General features: G+C 42.0%; 1 protein-coding gene across 2 annotated transcripts in view; it reads right to left on the reverse strand.

Annotated features, from left to right (window-relative positions):
• The window catches only part of grik3 (glutamate ionotropic receptor kainate type subunit 3), a gene marked incomplete at both ends in the record, with an annotated part of 89,311 nt that overhangs the window by 5,661 nt on the left and 62,040 nt on the right, over nt 1-21,610 (reverse strand). For both annotated transcript variants that reach the window (XM_084445130.1, XM_084445131.1), the window contains 3 exons: nt 868-1,085; nt 7,801-7,919; nt 11,880-12,103. In XM_084445130.1, coding sequence (XP_084301256.1) covers nt 868-1,085; nt 7,801-7,919; nt 11,880-12,103 — 561 coding nt within the window. The remainder of the gene's footprint in view (nt 1-867; nt 1,086-7,800; nt 7,920-11,879; nt 12,104-21,610) is intronic.

Raw genomic sequence — 21,610 nt, forward strand, 5'->3', positions numbered from 1 at the left:
ATTTGCTAACACAACATGCTTGGACATACAGTACTGTAAACATCTGTAGTTTTTACTTTATGTATTTACAGGGAAAAATTGAATTAGAAAATCTTTTGACTGTGGCTACCACAACACCCATTGTACAGGCTATTTCGTTATTATAAAAAGTTTCATTCCTTTAACAACTGGCCATTTTCATTTAGTAAATTGATTGATTCAACGGTGGCAGGGGATTTCCGAAATCAAAAGCGCCTTTTTGGCAATATTTAAATCCAATTCTAATAGCTGGAGAACCTCATAACATCAATGAGTCAATCTGAACCTCTGGAGCTCGTCATGACATAACGTGAACACCGTTGCTCTTTGCTGCAAGGCTGCGACCCACTCTGCTGCCCGCATGGACAGAGTGAAGGAGAGGGTAGTAGCCTGGCTCCAGCCCCTGAATCTGAATGGCAACTCAATCTGAGTATCAGACTAGTGGAACAGAGCAGACACTTTCAGCTTATAATTGTAGCATCCCAAGCTTATTATTTTACAATGTAGAGATTTTGTCATTTATGTAATTAATAGAATAATACAATTAGGCCTAAATATTAGGCTATATGTAATTTATTTAGTTTAAACAGTTCACATTCCTGCTCCGCCTCAGCAGACAGCAAACACTGAGATCAGTCGGCTACACCTGACATTGTTTATTCCATTAGCCTACTTTTCCTGTTTTAGTTTGTTGCCGTGGTATTGTTTCAGTATCGGTATCGAGATATTTTTAGCAGGTATCGAAGTTATAATTTTGGTATTGTGAGAACACTGGGTGTGAAACACAATACTCAGTTCACTCTTTACCTCATTCATATTAGATGAAGTCAAAAGTACTTCTTAGTCTACCTTGAAGAAAGACATGGTAGCACCATCTTTGACCACTCCGTACTCGATCTTGGTCTGCTTGGCGATGTCGTCTGCTGAGTCCACAGGAGAATCCATCCTCTCTACGGTGAGGAAAGCCGCCAGGTTGGCCGTGTAGGAGGAGATGATGATGAGGGTGAAGAACCACCAGATCCCCCCGATGATCCTGGTGGAGAGGGCTTTGGGCATCAGCTCTGAGCCTGCATGGTAGATTTGGGTGATTGAGGACAACAGCAGTCACATACACGTTTCTCAGTAGAGCTGCTTGGCTTGCCAGTCCATTTTAGATAGACTTTAACATTGATTGAAAAAAAAAAACCTTAATTAATACAATGTTTATTTGGCAGAGACTGTACTTAAGATCTTTACCCGATCATGTCACAAAGTTCATTATCATATTACTATAGTAATACCTGTACTGTAGTAACATTGTACAGTATAGGGCCTACATAAGAACTGCTACAGTACAGTATGTGGTTACATGGTATTTAGCAGCTTAGGCTATTACACAAATGTAACAAGTTACTGTAGTAGTAGTAGTAATAATAATAATAATAATAATAATAATAATAATAATAATAATAATAATGATGATAATACATTTGCTTTTTAATGTACTTTATATTTCAAACAAATCTCAAAGTGCCAGTGTAGTGGGCCTCTCTAGGGGTGAGTGTATCTAAATAGATCTTGTTTTGATACAATTACTTTTATGTCGCCCTTATACCACATCCACACACTCCTTCCCCATGCTGTATGTAAAACATGGGAAAATGTTACATACTGTAGCAGTTATGTAACTATATTAATGCTACTACATATTGCATGGTAATTCACGTAACATTAAGGTAAAGTGTTCCCATTCCAATGATAAAGACTCAGCTAATACATTTCCAAGTTATATCGTCCAAGGTAAAAATATACAGAGCATAGTCTAGTGTTGGCGCTTGAAGCAGGACAAACCTAGCTGGCTATGATTGGCTGACTATGGAAGAAGCTAATCTGCACACTACTTTGTGGTGGCTCCCAAACAAACGTGGGATTAGCATTCCTAGTTCCCACATCTTGAGGCTGGGAGGGAACGTTCCCTTTAAAACCATGACATGAGGTATATTTGAACTGAGAGGAAACGCCCTTTGTGTGCCCCTGTCCCTCTGTGTCTCAGCCATGCTGAGAGCTGATCCATTAGGCTCAAACCCATTAGGCTCAACCGACACAGGAAAAAACACAAACAGACCACTGGTGGCAGACCTGAATATTCTTACAAAAGCAGAAAAACATGTTAAAATCTATTTCGTGTTTTTTAAATAATAAAAGTGACACGCATTTGCTTTTTGGCTGTGGGGTTTTATAAATAATCCTGATGAAAATGGGCCTGCAGCCAATTAAAAGAATGATACAGAGACAGAGGTCATGTCTAAATGTGACTGTCCTCTCACTCTGCCTCTGAGCTGCTACGTGCCAGTTCTTTGTGTATGCAAAAGCCCTTGTTCCTCTTCCTCATATGAGCACAAACATGTTCTTCATTAAGAAACCCTTTTCAGGGAAAGGTTGCATGCATTTACTAGAGAGATAATATGTGAGGTCTGGATTTTCCTAGAAATGTGTCGTACAATTTGCATGAGTGCATGAATTTACAGTGATGTTTGAATTTATTACAAAGCCTGCCTGTCAAATACTATACTAGTAATATATACTATGTATGATAATATATTTTATTGACAAGGGGACAGACAGTACTGTACAACTTACAGTATCAGTCAAGACAAGGATAATTTAGGTTGGCCAGCTCACTTCATCTTGAGCTATGAAATTATGTAGGGTGTTCTTTCACTGTCCTCTATTCCCATATCAGGTTCACAATAGCTTTCTGACCGGCATTAAAGTTACGTTATATTTTGTCCCTGACAACCTTTAAAACGACCTTCCCATCAGAGGCTGCCTTTGGTGCAGTCCGCTTCTTTACAGAGAAGATTTATGAGGGCAATTCTGAGGAGTAACTAGCCCAATGAGGAGAGGTAGAGTGGTCAGCTTTTTAACCTCCCCCACCAAATTTGATTGGATTTGTCCTTTGTGACTCTACAGGCTTACATGGTGGCAAAAACAGTGCTGTACCATCCAGCGATGCGACGGTGCTCATGTCACTGTGAATCAAAATCCGGAGCTGCGTTCTAGTGTAATAGGCAGATCCAGAGGCTTTTGTAAAAACGATAGGAATAGGGCTACACTGTAACACTGTGTTCACTTCACATTATAACAATCAAACAGGTGATTTACGAGTTTGAGCTATAGGCCTAGTGGATAGGCCTACAAGTTAATATCAATTTGGAATAACAGGAGTCACGCAAAAAATAGCAAGTGGATAATAATGATGAATTAAACTGTAGGCCTATTCAATGTTAAACCTACAGGTTCCCCCCAAAAAGTAGACATTTCAAATCATACCCCCCCAAGAGTAGACACTTCAAATAATAATATCCTCTCTTCAAATAAAAGTAACTGGCAAAAAGTTAAAAAGCCTTTATTGAGATATGCCGCTATACGCGTGGGTAGGCTCCCCAGCTTCCTGACCAATCAGCTCCTTCATCACACCTGTCTGAACTTGCACTCTCCTTTTCTTTTTTCTATTCTCTATTCAATAATCTAATTCAGTCCAAATGTTCCAATATATAGGCTAGTCCTTATAATCACTCCATCATGTTATAGTTCCCATAATATGACGAGAGGTATTGAATGGTTTTATGTCAGCAATCCTGATCTGTAATCATTAAACAATAGCCTAAGAATTGGTTTGCTCATGTGTGAATCAATGATCAAAAATCCAAACAGGAATTGGATATGGAGTTTGGATTACTGGAAAAAATGAAAAGAGGAACTTATGAAGATGGGAGGCCCGTCTGTGGACGACCCGATGATGTGGTGAACCGAGTAACACGGCAGCCTTATCCAGGCACATGGAACGCTGCGCTCACGCGCTGCGCTCCAGGACCAAGTTGGGTGAATGGATCGTCTTAATTTTGTCTTGTTGGTAAAAGTATACAATTACAATATACATGAATAAATAAGGTGAACAGTTAGGCTATAATAGTGTTATCATAGCAGTGCAGATTGAGATTTAATTCTCATTTAACAATGAGAGATTGAAATAAAAATGTGCTTTCTTTTTGGATTTGATTATTTTAAAAGCAGGGAATATGCACCAGAGAAACAAGGTTTGGAAATGTGGTATTTGTTGGGGATGGAAATGTATTTGTTGGTGACTGTTGGCGTTGGTTGTATGGCTTGACGGCTTCATTTTAAACTCACAACATTCTAGACTATGCTACTAGCCAAGAAAAATATATACCTTGATTGCTGTAGCTCAAACTCGTAAATCACCTGTTTGATATGCTCTTTAGCCTAATGGTGGTGTGATGTGCGTTTTCAGGCGTGTTAGTGTGATAAGAGATCTGAACAGATCTTTACGTGCAATTCTGCATGTGTAATCCCGGATCGTTTTCCCGTTCAAAAAACGTAGCCATAGTGTAATCCAGGCGTGAATCAAGGTCACACGCAGTATAATACAGCATTATCAAACATCAGCTGTGGGTTTATAGTTTTTAAAAGAAAATAAAAACTGAAAACAATACATTTTAGGTATGTTAAGTGGGAAGGTTTCGTAAGCTAAATACAATAAAAAAAAACATTTATATTGCATTTTTTCCACAGGTCTGTGCCCTTTTCTCACATTTTGACTAGTTTATTAGGCCTCGCGCGAGGCCCTGTGTGACCGCACAACTCGCACGGCCCTGGCGACGGCCCTGAGTGAGGGAAGAGCCATCTCTGCAGTTGTACTGGGAGAGAACCGGATCTTCTGCTAGCACAATTGAATTCCAGGCTATAAAATGCTCTTGTCAGTTGGAACTCTATATATGGAGCTGCATCAGAACACTTATAAATACCGAAAGAAAAACGGATCGGTCACATAGAGTAGAGGGGAATAAAACGGTGTCAAAGTGCTGTGCATCTCCTTGAAGAAGGACTCGTATCTTGTAAGCCAGAAGAAGCATAAATGTCCTTTCAAGGCAGAAGATAATGATGCAATTCGAGTGAACAACACACCACATCCATCTCACTGATGCAGTGTTACGGCAGCCAGCAGGGTTAGATGCTGACATCATATATACTGGAAACACTTTGACAGGACATTGAAATGTGAAATATGCTCACAGGAAGGAATATGGCTACAGTAAAACACAAACAACCATTCCAAGACCGTGGTCCAACTCGCTATAAGCATTTACAATATAACAATGCATAGCTCCTAATAACAGCCATACCATGTAAAACGCTGATGCATTTGTTAGGCTGAAGCATTCATATTTTTATCATTACATAATGTATATTTATATACCTCACTGAAGTTAAATCCAGCATGTAAACCTATCAAAGTTTTAAAAGTATATGAATGTAAATTGTCAGACATGTCCACCATCTGAAAGGGTTAGGCTACTTGGTCTGCCACTGAAATGGGTAGAATGTTCTAGCTCACTCATAACCTGTGAGAATTAAGCTTCAATCTTACTTCTGGGAGGAACGTTCTCCTCTGAGAATCATTATCTGGACTTAGCATTCGGTGCTTAGCGTCTCCATGACATCTCTCTCAATGTTAGTTATTGTTTATTTATCAAGTTTAAATAATTAAACCCATAACAATTCTACACTTTTCTATGCAGGGAAACCCTGATCTGGGACTCGTAGATAACACTGGCACATTCGCATTTGATGATTAATTATATCAAACACAGTGCATGTTTTGTGACTATGTGAAAAGCAATATTGCTGTGCAGATGGGACATAATGTTTGTTGTGAGAAAAAGCCAGCCAAGGCCTCTTGCAAACCCTTTTGAAACACATGAGGTGTGTGCTTTTGCACCTCCTAATTTTTCTATTCTCTGTGTCGTGTTTGTGACCTCCCTCCCACAAACAAGCTGGCAGTTTTTTCCTCACTTCCCTGCGTTTCTCCCAAACATGGCCATTTGCATTTTAAGCATGTCAACGAAATGGCTTCCTCTTCAGTGGCTGTCAGCATGTTTGACGGGAGAGCATAGGCTGTCTGTTTCTATGCCACTGCCAAGAAACACTTCTGTATAAATATTTGGACCGTATTTGTTTCAGGACGGCATGCATACAGTAGGTTGCCACACAGTTACTGTACAATTACTCTGTAAAATGGGTCCATTCTAAACAGAGGGAGAGACTGGGCTTAGGTCTGGCAACCTCTGTAGGCAGGCTTCATGCACACCTCCTGGGCAGGCTGCATGCATACAGTACCTCCTGGATGATGATGCACCACGTTAGCCCACTGGGTGTCAACTCTGACACCCAAGAAAAGTCTGACGATTCATTGTACAGTTAAACAATTAACTGACCTTGAGCTTAACTCACACTTTCTATTTTCAGATGTTTTCAACTAGAATTCCATTTTGATCACCTACCGTAGTGTAGGTACCGTAATTTTACTGTAGGTAACGCCACCTTGCAACATGAGGACAGTACTCAACGTAGACTCACCTGCTTTAACTGCTTCACTTCAATCACACACAAAGATGCAACATAGTTACAGTACATGGGTATCTCACATTAGACAATTAGTTAGATTGTACGGTAGGAAAAATAAATAGCTATTACTAATCACCAGCTGTTTCCCTTTAAGAGGAATGAGCTAACACAGGATGCTTTGAAGACAATTACAAAGGAGCCTCAATCCTGTTTAAAAGCGGAATTCTGTACCAACTAGCTTTTTGATGCGTCTCCTATTCCCTCTGCCACATGGCGAGCTGCTGTGGGATTCCTACCGTCGTCACGGCTCATCGTGGCAAATTGGCAACACTTCGGTGCGTTTTTTCAGGAGAGCTGCCGAGCTTTTTTGCTTAATGAATTGTGAAGCGTGTCTGCTATCCCTACAAGCACAGATCCACTGTGGAGCCTCACTAAGCCTTCTTGATTTGTCTTGTTACACTGAGGTTAAACAGTTTATTACTTGGTGCCTTTCTCCCAAGCTGACTTCATTCTGTCAATTCATTTCTGGGGGCTCTATTTGCCAATATACGCCTGTTAAAGTGTATGCAACTGCTCGACTATCTACAGTATGTGTCCCTGCAATAACTCTGCACACTCACTGTATATACACTGACTGCACTACTTTTTGTATATTGTTCTTTATCCTTTTTTGCACTATCTTTTTGTACAACCCCTTAGCACTGTCCTGTCTCATCCCTGCACCCTGTCCAATGTTGTCTAAATGTTATGCACCTCGCCCGAAAGCAAATTCCTAGTACGTTGTGAAACTGCATGGCAATAAACGGATTCAGATTCAGAATATTCTTGTATGCACAACAAATGATAGGACGCTGAAAGCAAAATACTACACCAGCATCATACAAGGCCTGGGTGGCATCCAGTCAAAATGACACTAACATGTTGTACACGTCAAAGTGAGGACTGACAGCTGGCGTTTGTTAGACACGTTCTTTCATGTCGTTCTTCTTCTCACCCTTTCGTCCCAACGTGCCCAGCAGCTGTTGAACGAGGCCAGCGACTGTATTACAGGGGAAACAAACGCGGCTATGTTTTCTTCCTAGCCTGCCGGTCTGTGACAGGTGTCTGACACCTACTCGCCTCACCATCCTTGTCTTTGAGAGCAGCAGGAAGGTGACAACATCTTTCCTTTGTCATGTACAACTGAGCTCCAGTTGTTCCTGACAGGCAAGTGTCTTACAAAACCGTCTTGGAATGGAAATCAGGTAGCTTGTCAGCTAAAGAGGTGGAGAGGAGGAGACGGGTGAGTGAGAAGAGGGGTGTGTGTGTGTGTGTGTGTGTGTTGGGGGGGGTCAGTTGTTTTTGACAGGTGATGGAGGGGTTGCACCACTCTACCTTGCTGCATCAGTGAGCCCACGCCGAACCAGAAGCTGTTTAGGAGCGTGAAGTTGTTCTCCACCACGTCAGATCCGGGGTTACAGGGATGGGCGTCGTACCATTCATATGGACTGAATCTGGGGAGAGGGAATGGAAGTGTTCAACAGGTACAATGAGACCCAAAATCAACAAGTCAAGACTGAAACAGCAAGGTCACAGGTGTCCAATTCATCAGTAACCTGTAGGGCTCTCTGATTTAAAATAAAATAAGAAGGACACACGCTTACAACACACAAATACACACATTTGACCCTTTTTCCATACAACAATGCTACCCCAGCATAATGATCATTGACAAATGGATATTGATATGATTAAAACAACATTACACAAAACTAACTTAAAGTAGCCTAGTATATGGCATACTGTTGGTATGTCCAAATTAATTAATGTGTCTCAAGATTTGCATTTGTCAATCATCATCCATGGATAAATCTGTTTCTCATACCCTATTGACCTGGAATTATGTTGCTTTTGTAATGAATCTGGTAATGAATGTAATGAATCTGGTAACATCGGTGCCAATACACTGGACCTACAGTACAGCTCTCTTTCATACTGTCCACTCTCATACTGTTTCAGGTCAGGAAATTGAGGATTTTACCTTTGAATAGAGCACTCCTGGTGTGTCCTTAAGCTCCACACTAATCAATAATTCTGTCCACACAAACAAAACTGCCACCCTGAATAACTACAATGTTGAATACCACCGTGTGAAAATGAGGTTTTTCTAATAACCTGCTCTTTGAAGTGCCTACCTGCAACAGTTACATTGTATCATTTTCAACTCATTCTTTGCTGGGAATTACAAACAGCATTTGTATATTGTCTCAACAAGCAAATGTGTCCTTGACAATGGCTGTCTGTCAAGTGTTCAAATTGGAGGTTTCAAATCCTAGCAATTAATTCAGCTTAACTCCGTTTTAGCACTTTAACTGTCACTGCACACACAGGCAGTTTAAATTATACAAAAATGTTACTTTGAGGATGATAGGTATTAAAATGTAATTTGTGTGCAAACAGGATGCATGAGAATCTGAGATGGCGTCACATAAAACCACAGATCTGCCTACCTGTGTCATTTAGTGGAACATCTTTACAAAGAGCTACACACCATAAATCCTTTGACACGATGAAAAGTCACTATGGAAGGATCAAACAGGCTAAATGTCAATGCATCCCCCTCCTGAAATACATTTAGAAGATGGCTGATTATTCAAATGTGTTTTGCTGTCAGGAGAGGAAGAGCAATCTTAGATCTTCCGAAACCACATACAGTAGCATTTTAAAATGTCCCTTTATCTCCTCTGCTTCTATGAGAAATGGTCAATCCATGGCAGAAGTGACTGAAATTGTCTTTTCAAAAGGAGGGGAAATAGAATGGAACAAAACAGAATAGAACTCATCAACTTAAAAAGATAAAAAAAGTTCAAGACTACATAAAAAAATGTACATAGGAAATAAAATATAAAAATATTTCTAGTGAGATTAGACCACATACTGTATACAAGAGGCTATAGCATCAACAGAGAGTGCCAGTTATTCATAAGATACCGTACTTATAGCGGTTTTCTTGACATCCAGACACACTGTTCCAAAATGTTGTGAGGATCTCTTTGAAGGTGTCCTCAGTCGTACAAAAAAAAAAAAGTCACACTCAAATGTTCTCCTCCGCTGTTCCTCCTCTGCTAATTTTAATAGACCAATGTTTCGGCAATGAGTCTTCATCAGGGTGTCTGGTGTTCAGTTCAAAAAGCCCCTGCTTCTCTGTGAAGATGCCATCTTCACTGAGACTTAACATCCTCCCTGTTAAATGTATTATTTGATGTGTTGGGTTTACGTGTATATTTGTGTTTAAATGTATATTTTTGGGCCCATGTACATTTATAAATCGTATCCATATCCAAGTGCAACTAACTACAAATCCTCCAGTTCGTACTGTCTCGTTTTTGTGTCTTACCAGGTGGCCTATACACAGATGGGTGTATGTAGGTGAATCCTTAAATTACCTGTCACTCATTATTGTGTATCATGTACACAAGTACATGTATCATGTACCATGGGACCTCAGAAAAGAGGGAGAACAGACATTCTGAACCACGGTTTGTATTTTGTCTATCTGTTTTAAAATAAACATGTATTGCATTTGCTGCAGTGTACATGCACATTCAGTGTAGTTGCGTCTTTTATCTCTTCAAGTGCGCAGCCAGCTTCTTCATGTTCTGCCTCTGTCTCATGCCAGAGGAAGTACCGGCACCTGGAGCTGTGACTGAGCAAACATTGAAACTTGGCCAGTGTGTTGGTATTCCAGGAGATAAGGAAGAAAAGGGGGTATACCATAACATAAGTACGTGCTTATGTTATGGTATAGAAGTCTTCAATTGCAATCTGTATCCTAACCAACAGCCCATTTTTATCTTTCAAAAGTCGTATATTTTCCAGGTCCTGAGAAGTGTACTGACGCATAGCCTCCACCCCCCCTTCCATAGTGCAATCCCTGCAGTAAAGGGGACTGATGAGACACATTTGTATGAGGCACAACATTTTTCATTCATACTTAGAGCAAGGTTGGTTATTATTTTATTTTCCTTTTTCACAGTCCTGTAAGTAGCAGAGTGGGTTTCCTCTATCCTCGACCCACAGCTGTATCAGGAGGCCTAGTGATTGAGAATAACGTTTGTAGTCCACGCCTGTAGGTGTCCTGTGAAAGAGATCACTGTTTGGAAGCTTACGTCTCAATAGTTTTGTATCATTTAGGATTTGTGTATCCAATGTCCAGTGCAGAACATTTTCTTGGCTATGGACTTCTTAGAGATGTAGCATTTTATTTTCCACAATAATATATTCCTACTTCATGATGCATCATTTGAGCTCACAGCTTTTCAGCTGGCTAGGCCGGTCTCCAAATAATATTTTGTTTGAGATTATTCCATACATGTGCAGGCGGTTGTTGAGGAGTGCAGCTGTGGGCTCTCAAACCTAGAGCCTTCAAAAGCCTACTTTCATGGAATTTTCTTAAGCACCACTTTGCATATAGAGAACCAGGAAATAGAAACAGAAGGCTTGGAGGAAATCTGCAAGTGGCACTTTTGGTTCTTGTCCGCTTTAACGCTAGGGAATATCATGGAGTGAACACAAAAGGACATTTCAGAGAAACATTTTCAGTGAATCACTTAGCTCAATCCGCAGTGATTTCACACATAACCCACACTGTAGGTCTAAAATTGTGCATGATTTGAGGAAATGTGGTAGAATGGGTTCAAAGACAGCTTTAGTGTCAAAGGGAGCGTCACAATTGAGAGAAATTATACAGGAAACACATTGAATGGGAGCCTGGACCTGGCTGGTGGTTAGCTTTCATCCTTGCTTGCTGTATAGCCTCAATGTTTCCCCTACCCTTGCCTTGGAGGGGCGGCCCGCACTCCCAACATCACTAACATTTTTCGAGTCATTGGAATTTAACATAGCGAAAACAAGCATTGCGGCTAGTGGACATTTTCTGACCGGGAGTGAGAGATGATGAAATTACAATATTTTGTGTTGCTGTAGCTAGTTACTTAAGTAATGTAACCATAGTTGAGTGCATGTCTCCTGATGTTAGTAACTATGTAGGCTAACATTAGCTAGGCTATGTATTGTGGACTAAATTGTGTTAGTCCACATGAAGTTGTCGACACCATGAATCCGTGACATGCCCGCCCCGCGACAACACTAGTAGTTTCGGGGGGCCTACCAATACTCCCTGAAAAAAATCTTAGGGGAAACACTGAACCTGTAGGTAACACTCCGTTCTGGACATCCACCAACACAGGCCTACTGCAGAGCTAAACCTTCAGTCCAGCCATGCAACACCCTCCACTGAAGTATAGACACACCACTAAAATGTAAGTGAGATGCAAAATAAACACTTGAGTCTTAAGTAAAAAATACCTTCTGATACTTCAATTTGAACTTGTCTGACATAAATTAAGCCCCTTTGGCTCCAAGAGGAGTATGTCAAAAAGTTGGCACTTTAGTGACAATTGTGTGGGACTCACCTGGCAATGACGAAGAGGACACAGCTTACACCCAGGTAGGCCAGGAGGATGTAGACCCAGATGTCAGGGGTCATGGGGTTGAGGAAGGAGAAGAAGCCGTTGTTGGTGGCGTTGGGCTTGCGGTACAGGATGCTGATGCCCATACTCATGAAGGGCTTGGAGAAGTCTATGACCTTCTCACGCATGTAGGTGATGGTGAGAGGTGCCACGGCCAAGTCTGCTCTCTAATGGAAGACAAAAACAAGACATCAGACGCTCACTCTTCTAGTCTACCTTTCACACCAAATCTCAAAATCAATTCAGTCAGACAAAGCTAATTCTGTAGAGCTTGTAGCGCCGCATTATGTAATAATCGTGCATTATGTAATAATGTAATACATTTTCTTGAACGCAATATGTAATAAACTCATAAACGCATTTTGTAATAAGTTGTTACATATTGCCTCGGTTATTTCAGAATGCGGTTGTTGCACTTTTTTATGAAGAAAAGGTAATAATTTGGTGCATTATGTAATAAACCACCAAAATTGATGTATTTATTACAAAGAAAAAACTAACACCAGAACAACATTGATTTTAAGCATCCCAGCATGAATCATAACTAGGGATTTTTTTTTTTTTTTTTAACTAGTAGGATGTTTCATTGGTCAAAATTAAATCAAATAGACTTAACTGTATTCATTTGATAGAGAATCATAATCGGGGTTACAAACTCATCATTACCAGACTCTGATTGTTTTTCACTGCACTGTTGTTTTCGCGTTTGGAAATACATGGAGGTGAATGAGCCATAGTTAGCCGTCAGCTTCTCTCTCTCTGCTTTATCTCTTTCTTGAGTAGCCTAATATAGCTCGTTGACGTGCCCTAGGAGGCAGGGACATGGCAGGGTCTGACGGTAAAGTTGTAGTCCCAGATTATGAGCCTGGCTGCATATTCAGGAGGTCACCATTTACATTGGAGGCCCTCGCACCTCTTGCGCATCAGGGTTGGACAGAAGGTTAATGAAACCAGCTGCTTTGTTCACGCTTGGATACCTCCTTCAACATGCAAATTCAACATGCAAATTCACAAAGGGAGTGTGGAGCAATCTCCTCTTCTTCTTTCTGTAACAGGAGAAGGCAGTGAGAGGTCAGGTAGACAGTGGTCCCACTCTACATGGGGTTGCATGGGATTACCTGCTCCCGTGGTCAACTCTGCAGCTGCTAAACACACGGCCAGCCTCCGAGGAGAGAGAGAGAGAGAGGGAGGGAGAGAGAGAGAACGAGAGAGAGAGAGAGAGGGAGAGGGAGGGAGAGAGAGAGAGAGAGAGGGAGGGAGGGAGAGAGAGAGAGAGGGAGAGAGAGAGAGAGAGGGAGGGAGAGAGAGAGAGAGAGAGAGGGAGGGAGAGAGAGAGAGAGAGAGAGAGAGAGGGAGGGAGAGAGAGAGAGAGAGAGAGGGAGGGAGAGAGAGAGAGAGAGAGAGAGAGAGAGGGAGAGAGAGAGAGGGAGGGAGGGAGAGAGAGAGAGAGAGGGAGAGAGATAGAGAGAGGGAGGGAGAGAGATAGAGAGAGAGAGAGAGAGGGAGAGAGATAGAGAGACAGAGGGAGAGCCAGAGGGAAAGGGAAAGCCAATCTGTCCTACGGCGCCATCCACTGCGTCCTCATTAACTATGTACATTTACAACACATACTGCTCCCTCTGTTCTCAGTAGCAAACTGCCTCGTCTCTAACCAAGCTGCCACTCAACCGGAAGATCAAGCAGCGGGCGATCCCTATGGCGGGCAAATATACAAGCCGCATGGCCATTTTCTTTTCAGACAGGCAGGCCTGGCATGCCAGCTAACCTGATAGTACCCTGCTGTGTGCCACATGGCTGGATGTTATCGCGGCGCACAGATGGTAAGCTTAGAGCCGATCTGACACCAAACTACCTCACCTGCTCGGACATCCTGTAGGGTTCATACAATTATACTCACTGTCCAGATCGGTCTGTCCAGTGGAGGTGGACCAGCTATTACATTCTGTGTATGGGTTAGTCATTCATAACCAGTGGGTTTGATTGCTCACTAGCGGCTATGTGGAATGATAAGTGGGGACAGTGTATATGGTCAGAGTACATTGGCTTCACAAATTACACTGTTCCCTGCATTTTTCTACCTCTTAACTAATGATTATAGCTCTCAACACAGCTCTGTTGTCCATCGATGCTTTCATTTGCATATATGAGGTGCTTTCATTTGTATATATATATATATATATATATATATATATACACTATATTGCCAAAAGTATTCACTCACCTGCCTTTACACGCATATTAACTTAAGTGGCATCACATTCTTAATCCATAGGGTTTAATATAATGTCGGCCCACCCTTTGCAGCTATAACTGCTTTAACTCTTCTGGGAAGGCTTTCCACAATGTTTAGGAGTGTATTTATGGGAATTTTTGACCGTTCTTCCAGAAGCGCATTTGTGAGGTCAGACACTGATGTTGGACGACAAGGCCTGGCACGCAGTCCCCGCACTAATTCATCCCAAAGGTGTTCCTATCGGGTTGAGGTCAGGACTCTGTGCAGGCCAGTCAAGTTCTTCCACATCAAACTCGCTCATCCATGTCTTTATGGACCTTGCTTTGTGCACTGGTGCGCAGTCATGTTGGAATAGGAAGGGGCCATTTTTCAGGAGCTGGGCTTGGCCCCTTAGTTCCAGTGAAAGGAACTCTGAATGCTTCAGCATACCAAGTGATTCTGGACAATTCCATGCTCCCAACTTTGTGGGAACAGTTTGGGGATGGCCCCTTCCTGTTCCAACCTGACTGTGGCATTAGTGTATGTATGTATGTATGTATGTATGTATGTATGTATGTATGTATGTATGTATGTATGTATGTATGTATGTATGTATGTATGTATGTATGTATGTATGTATGTATGTATGTATGTATGTATCTCTATCTATAACCACAACAATTGCTGCTGTCCACAGAATGTACCAACCATGGAATGTCATCTTTATCTCATATGGGATGTTTGTCTATGCGAAGGGAGACACAGTTTCGTACAGAAACTCCGTCCGACAGCCACACTCAGGGGCTAATCATCATAATTAGAAACAGCTAACAGGATCAGGTTAAACAGACATTTCTCTGAAAAAAAGCCATTTTCCTCACCAGACCCTACTGTGAAGGGAGGGGAAGCCTTCTGTGACACCTTACAGACAATCATTGACCAACAAGGGCCAAACTATGCAGAATTACTGTAAATCTGTTAATCTTCTTAAACTGAAGTGGTGTAGATTGAAAGGCGATTTCCCAGCAGAACTGGAGCTGAATTTCCACGGGTGTTCCTGATGCAGCTTATACAGGAGCTATCACTGCTCTGCACTGCACTGCACTGCACTGAGAGATCGCATTGTGACTACCTTTCCCCTCCGCCTAGACTGGGATAAGGTAAAGGCAAATAAATAAGCACTAAACTCAGTTGCTATACTCAGACTCAGCACAACAGCACTTTATACTCCATAGTCATCAGAATAGACACATCTACATTCTGTAAATAAGCATTTGAATATCAATAACTAAAATATATCATATGGGCCTACATAATATAGATATATGGCATATCAAGATCCACGAGTAGCCTACTAATGCATTTAACTAAACTGTCCAATTAAATCTGCTCTCAGCACATCCCTTTCATGTAGGCTATATATTTTGCATTTTGTATTAAAAGTCCATATACCATCTTGTTTTCTATTGTTATTTTGTTTGTTTGTTTCACCTTGCTTAAGCTTAGTGTGCACGTTGTAAGAGCCAGCGGAGAAACATCTCACTGCTCATTTTACTGGTATGTTGCATGTGACGAATAAAACGTCGAATTTGTACGTGAACTTGAACATCAATCATGTCAATTGGGAACCATGCCATCCAATAATCAGTGATCGATTGCGCTATTTAAAGGTGCAACTTTTCTTTTCTTTTCTCTCAACTTTTTCTGTGATACAGACCATGCAAATCCCAGTATCCTCTCTGATGAGATGCTAAAGTAATAACCTCAGTGTTTGAATTACTATTAGAAAATGTCATAATTGTCCACTGGCCCGCCTCACCATGCAACAGCCCTATTTTACCTGTAAAGAAGGCACAGTACTGTACAAAACGTGGCGTTTTGTACAGTACAGGACTTCAGGGCGATTAATAATGCGGTACACCAAAGAACCCCCGTAGTGCCAAACCCCACCACTATACTCTCTCAGGTGTCAGCAAATTCAAAATTATTTTCTGTGGTTGAACTTGTGAATGATTTTTTTTGTATTCCAGTAGCAGAGGACGCAAAACATTTTTTTTGCTTTTACCTTTAAAGGTAAACGTTTCCTGGATGTGATGCCCACAGGGATATGCAGAACCACCTGCCATATTCAGTGCTGCACTAAATTAAATGATTTAATGAAGGATTTCCTGAGTATAGCACAAGATTCGCTGGGCTTATTAAAATATTTAGCAGAGGAAGGTCACAAAGTAAGGCATGACAAATGTCAATATGCACTTGAGGAAGTTAGGGCATGACATCTCTGCGAAAGGCAGAACAATCGGATTAGAGAATTGAGGTTATTCTCAAAATACCTTAGCCCCTCACTAAGGAAAAACGAATGTAATGTCTAGGGAGCACAGGCTACTGTAGACAGTGGACCTCAAACTATGGCACTTTGACGCAGCCATTACAGGATTTAACTCACCAAAATGGCCTGGCCCCAAAGGACCTGGTGCCATGGACACTAGAAACACAGGAATGCTTTAAGGTGTTAAAACAAACTCTTGCCGCAGCCCCAACTCTGGGAGTTCCTGACATGTCAAAATCGTTCACCTTGGCAGTGGATGACAAGAAAGGATTCATGTCTTGTGTTCTTTTACAGCAACATGGGCCAAGATTACGCCCCGTGGCCTACAGTACTTAGCCTGGTATGACCATCCCGATCTAGCGAGCTCACTGCTTCGCTCCGCAATATCGGTCTGGCCTTCGCCCCATAGAGAGCGATTATGTGGGAGGGGGTACTTGCCTTGACAGACAAACACCTTCAGCCAATGAGCGTTCAGCAAACTTTTGCCAAATCCAGTCGGAAGAACGGCAAACACGTCTTTTCCACCAAGAAACTCCGCTAGTGCATACTCTTGTTCTTGTTTAAGTGTTGTGATTAAGTCTATTTCTGCAATAACTGCACTTATAGCTGCGTTTATTCTTCTAACGTTAACGTTACCACTCGTTGCTTCGGGAGCCGCCATGTTTGTTTAGCGAGCGGCAGGGACACAAACCAATCAGGGGCTGCTTTCCACTGTGGGGCGGGGCAGCGGTTAAAACGCAGTCCCTGATTGGCCCGGTATGGTCTGGATTTTGGCATAATCGCTCTGGAGGAGGCGAAGGCCAGACCGTTCTGCGCTAGTGAAACAGAATGTGAGCTGGCGAGAACGGGATGGTGGTACCAGGCTATACAGTACTGCTCACAGGGGCGTGATGCTGTAGCACCGGGACTTCCTGGCCTGTGTCACAGCCTCAGCAGCACTGGTGGCTTATCGGCCACTAACAGTCTTAGTTCCTCGTGCGGTTGCAGAGATCCTCTTAAAACAGTAGACTTGTCACTGAAATGTTTTAACGATGTGATATTTTTAAATATACTTATTTTGATCTTATTTTAAGATCTATTGATCTTATAACTAATACAGAAGCTTGCTTGATCGTCTTGTTGAGAGGTCTGGGAAGAATTTTTACAGTTCTATACTGGCTCAAATGGGTGAACTGTTTTTTTGATTCCCTCTGGAAAAATCAGGGGTAAGATCAGTTTGTACGTTCTTCCTCCCCCACACATATTTATAAACATGTATAAATAAGGTTTGATTTGATTTGATCATTTTTAGATCCTAAAATGATCTCGGGGGGGATTGTGATGGTAAATTTTGTCCTTAGAGCTGATCACCAATAATACGTATTATTCATGTTGTAACTGATTTTAACCATTTTACTCTGTGTGATTTTCATACAGGGATAATTGTTTAAGGTCAACCATTGACTTATCTCCTCCTAGGGGCCTTGTGCCCAAGCCACCTTGTCTGTGTTTTGAGTTTAGTTAAGCACCAGCTCGATAGAGAGGTAAGAATAACACTATCTGCTCGACTCTGGCTCATTTCACCTAGCTAAGACCTTATCTGGTCCTTCCTTCCTAGCTTAGAGTGTAGCTAATCAGCATCATATTGTTATGATAAACATGTACAAGTAATGTACATGTCCAAGTCTCTAAAATGGACTATCTCAATATTCTGATCCAACAGCTAAATCCTGATATTTTAGTCATTTCTGTGTCTTGGCTGAAAAAATCTGATTCTGATGTAGATCTTGGTGGGTATGCCCATTTTAGAGCAGACAGAAAAGGGAAAGGTGGTATCTGTAACTAATCTCATGCTCTGCTCCAAAAGAGTTTGAATGTCTGTCTCTGTCCGTAATCCGTCCAGCGGAGAATTAAAAGGGGACACCATGTCCCAACCAATATCCAGAGACTACTGAATTGTCCCTAGCAATAATTTGTCATCAAACAGGTTTTGGCTAAAGGCTATTTTATCCTTGCTTAAGAAATCCTAACTACTCGATTCTATCTAAGCATCATTTTCAAAGGGAAGACTGCAATGACCACATCGACCAATCTATTGAAGATGGACTCGAACAAGCCTATTGGTGCTGATCTTCTGAACCCTGATCTGTTGAGGTCATGGCTGTATTTTTTATTTGACCTTCAGCTGGAACAGTCAATGTGAGCACGCACAGTGCGCAAACCAGCACATTTTTTACACTAATTTATAAAATAATAAAGCATACATAAATACTGGTTTGAGCTCCAGATCAGATGATCTTTAAGTTTCTTTCATTAACCTCCTGAACTGATGTTTTGCATTTTGCACTTGCTGTATACAAATTGATAGCAAATTAGGTCCAAAAAATGTCTGGTTTGTTAATGTTATGCAATTCAGTGGCGAAGTGAGCCCCGTCATGGCTCAAACCCACGTTTGAAATGGCTATTTCTACATCCAAAAATAATGGCCAGTTAACAATGGTGTTAATACGAGATCATCCCGTATTGAAAAATAAAATGCACTTTCAATACTGATACATGTGAGATGCGATTTGTCCTATATTTTGGTGCACAGAACTGTAGTGTTGACGCAGGCTCTGAGCTCTGTCGCCACACAGATCTCCCACCTGGACTACTGCAACTCCCTCCTTGCTAGAGCCCCGGCATCAGCCATTAAACCCCTGGAACTTGTCCAAAAAGCTGCTGCTCGTCTGGTGCTCAACCCCAAAAAATTGATACAGTTGACTATTCACCTTCAGTAGATAGATTAGCCTCCCTTGGCCTATCAAAACACCTGCCAGTGGTTTGCAAGCAATTTCTCAAATTAAACCCTAATGTATTGTTGCTGATTCTACTCAATCTACTTTTTTACTGGAGGTCACTAAAGGTGTATTGCAGGGCTCAATTTTTCTCAATTATACTTTTCACATTGTATTATTAATAACATTGTCTCTTTTGAAAATGGCTGTAAGGTACACTTCTATGCTGATGATACAGTGCTTTATACTGTACATCTGCTTCTTCATCGGAACTAACATTATCTGCTTTGCATACAGATTTGGACTCTATCCAGTGCTCACTTCTAGAGTTTAAGACCTTAAACTGGTCTTAAATGTAACCAAAACAAAAAAGGTATGCAATTCTCTAGATGCCACACATTGCAGGAAACAAATGTGCATTTTGCAGAGTTTTGAAATTGAAAGAGTGCCCTCCTACAAGTACCTTGGGATTCTTATTGATGAAAAGCTGTATTTTAAGATGCATGTTGATGATCTATAAAAAGCTTAGAGGGAAACTTGGGTTGTTTTATATAAACAGATAATATTTCTCTCTTGTTAATAGGAAGCTTTTAGGTACTGTCAGAACGGGCCCTCCCTATACGCTCACTACGCAAATTACGTAAGGCCCCGCCTTCCCCTCCTCTCGTGCCAAAGCAGGTGTCAATCAGTTACAGCGTATGAGAAGATGAAGCGGAGCTACATTTCGGGAAATGAAAAGAGGGGAAAAAAAGCATGAGACTGAATTGCAGGAACAGCAATCAGGTAAACTTGCGTTATCTCCTCTCCAAGTTTGATGTCAGCAAATAACAGTGGCTAAAGTTAACGTTAAGTTGCTTGTTAACTTTCAGCGCATCCCAGTAAGTTAATCTGTCTGTCTTGCTAACCTAGCTCAGAACATGGTCTGCATGTCTTTTGCTTGTCAGACAGTGACTCCAGGGCTGTGTTCTGTGACTTTGTGCCTGACAAATGTGAGAGTGAAATTTATTGTGTACGGTTTGAGAAATGCCACAATGTGCAAAGCTGTTTATAAACTGCAGTTCGGAAATGTGTTGCGGTAATAGCTAACGTTACCTGATCTGTTCCACAAATATTTACGCTGTGTGGCCAAATTAGTTAGCTTGTTAATGTTAGCTAGCTACGTTGAAGTACATGTATTACTTGTACTTGTGTAATAGTTTTTCACTAGGGATAGGCCTATCCATATTGCAGCAGTGCAGCTGATTAAATTAATAAGATAATAAAATTAATAATAGCATTGTTACCTATAATTTACAGGTGCTACAGTATGCTGAAGTTTGTTGGTAAAGGAGATGCTGGATCATCAGCTAGTACAAGTTCAGTTGATCCACATACAGCCTCAGACAGTACTACCACAGGCCCAGTACAACCAGCTACTACAGATACCACAGGCCCAGTACAGCCAGCTACTACAGATACCACAGGCCCAGTACAGCCCGCTACTACAGATACCACAGGCCCAGTACAGCCCGCTACTACAGATACCACAGGCCCAGTACAGCCAGCTACTACAGATACTACAGGCCCAGTACAACCAGCTACTACAGATACCACAGGCCCAGTACAGCCCGCTACTACAGATACTACAGGCCCAGTACAGCCCGCTACTACAGATACTACAGGCCCAGTACAGCCAGCTACTACAGATACTACAGGCCCAGTACAACCAGCTACTACAGATACTACAGGCCCAGTACAGCCAGCTACTACAGATACCACAGGCCCAGTACAACCAGCTACTACAGATACTACAGGCCCAGTACAGCCAGCTACTACAGATACTACAGGCCCAGTACAACCAGCTACTACAGATACTACAGGCCCAGTACAGCCAGCTACTACAGATACTACAGGCCCAGTACAACCAGCTACTACAGATACTACAGGCTCAGTACAGCCAGCTTCAACAGATACCACAGGCCCAGTACAGCCAGCTACCACAGATACCACAGGCCCAGTACAGCCAGCTACTACAGATACCACAGGCCCAGTACAGCCAGGTACTACAGATACCACAGGCCCAGTACAGCCCGCTTCAACAGATACCACAGGCCCAGTACAGCCCGCTTCAACAGATACCACAGGCCCAGTACAGCCAGCTTCAACAGATACTACAGGCTCAGTAAGTACTTATCCTTGGCAGCCGTCGGTAGCTCAGCGGTCTAACAGGCCATTTAATCTGCATCAGCTAGTTACCGAAAGGTTGCGAGTTAGATTCTCAGCCCTGCCAGTGCCAAGTCTGACTGGTCCACAAGAGGAGCGGCAAAATTGGCCATGCTGCTCCAATGAGGGGGGGGGGGGGGGGTTACATGTCTCACAGGTCAGGTAGGAGGGCCCC

The sequence above is a fragment of the Borostomias antarcticus genome, assembly GCF_949987555.1.
Source record: "Borostomias antarcticus genome assembly, chromosome: 10".
Taxonomy (NCBI): domain Eukaryota; kingdom Metazoa; phylum Chordata; class Actinopteri; order Stomiiformes; family Stomiidae; genus Borostomias; species Borostomias antarcticus.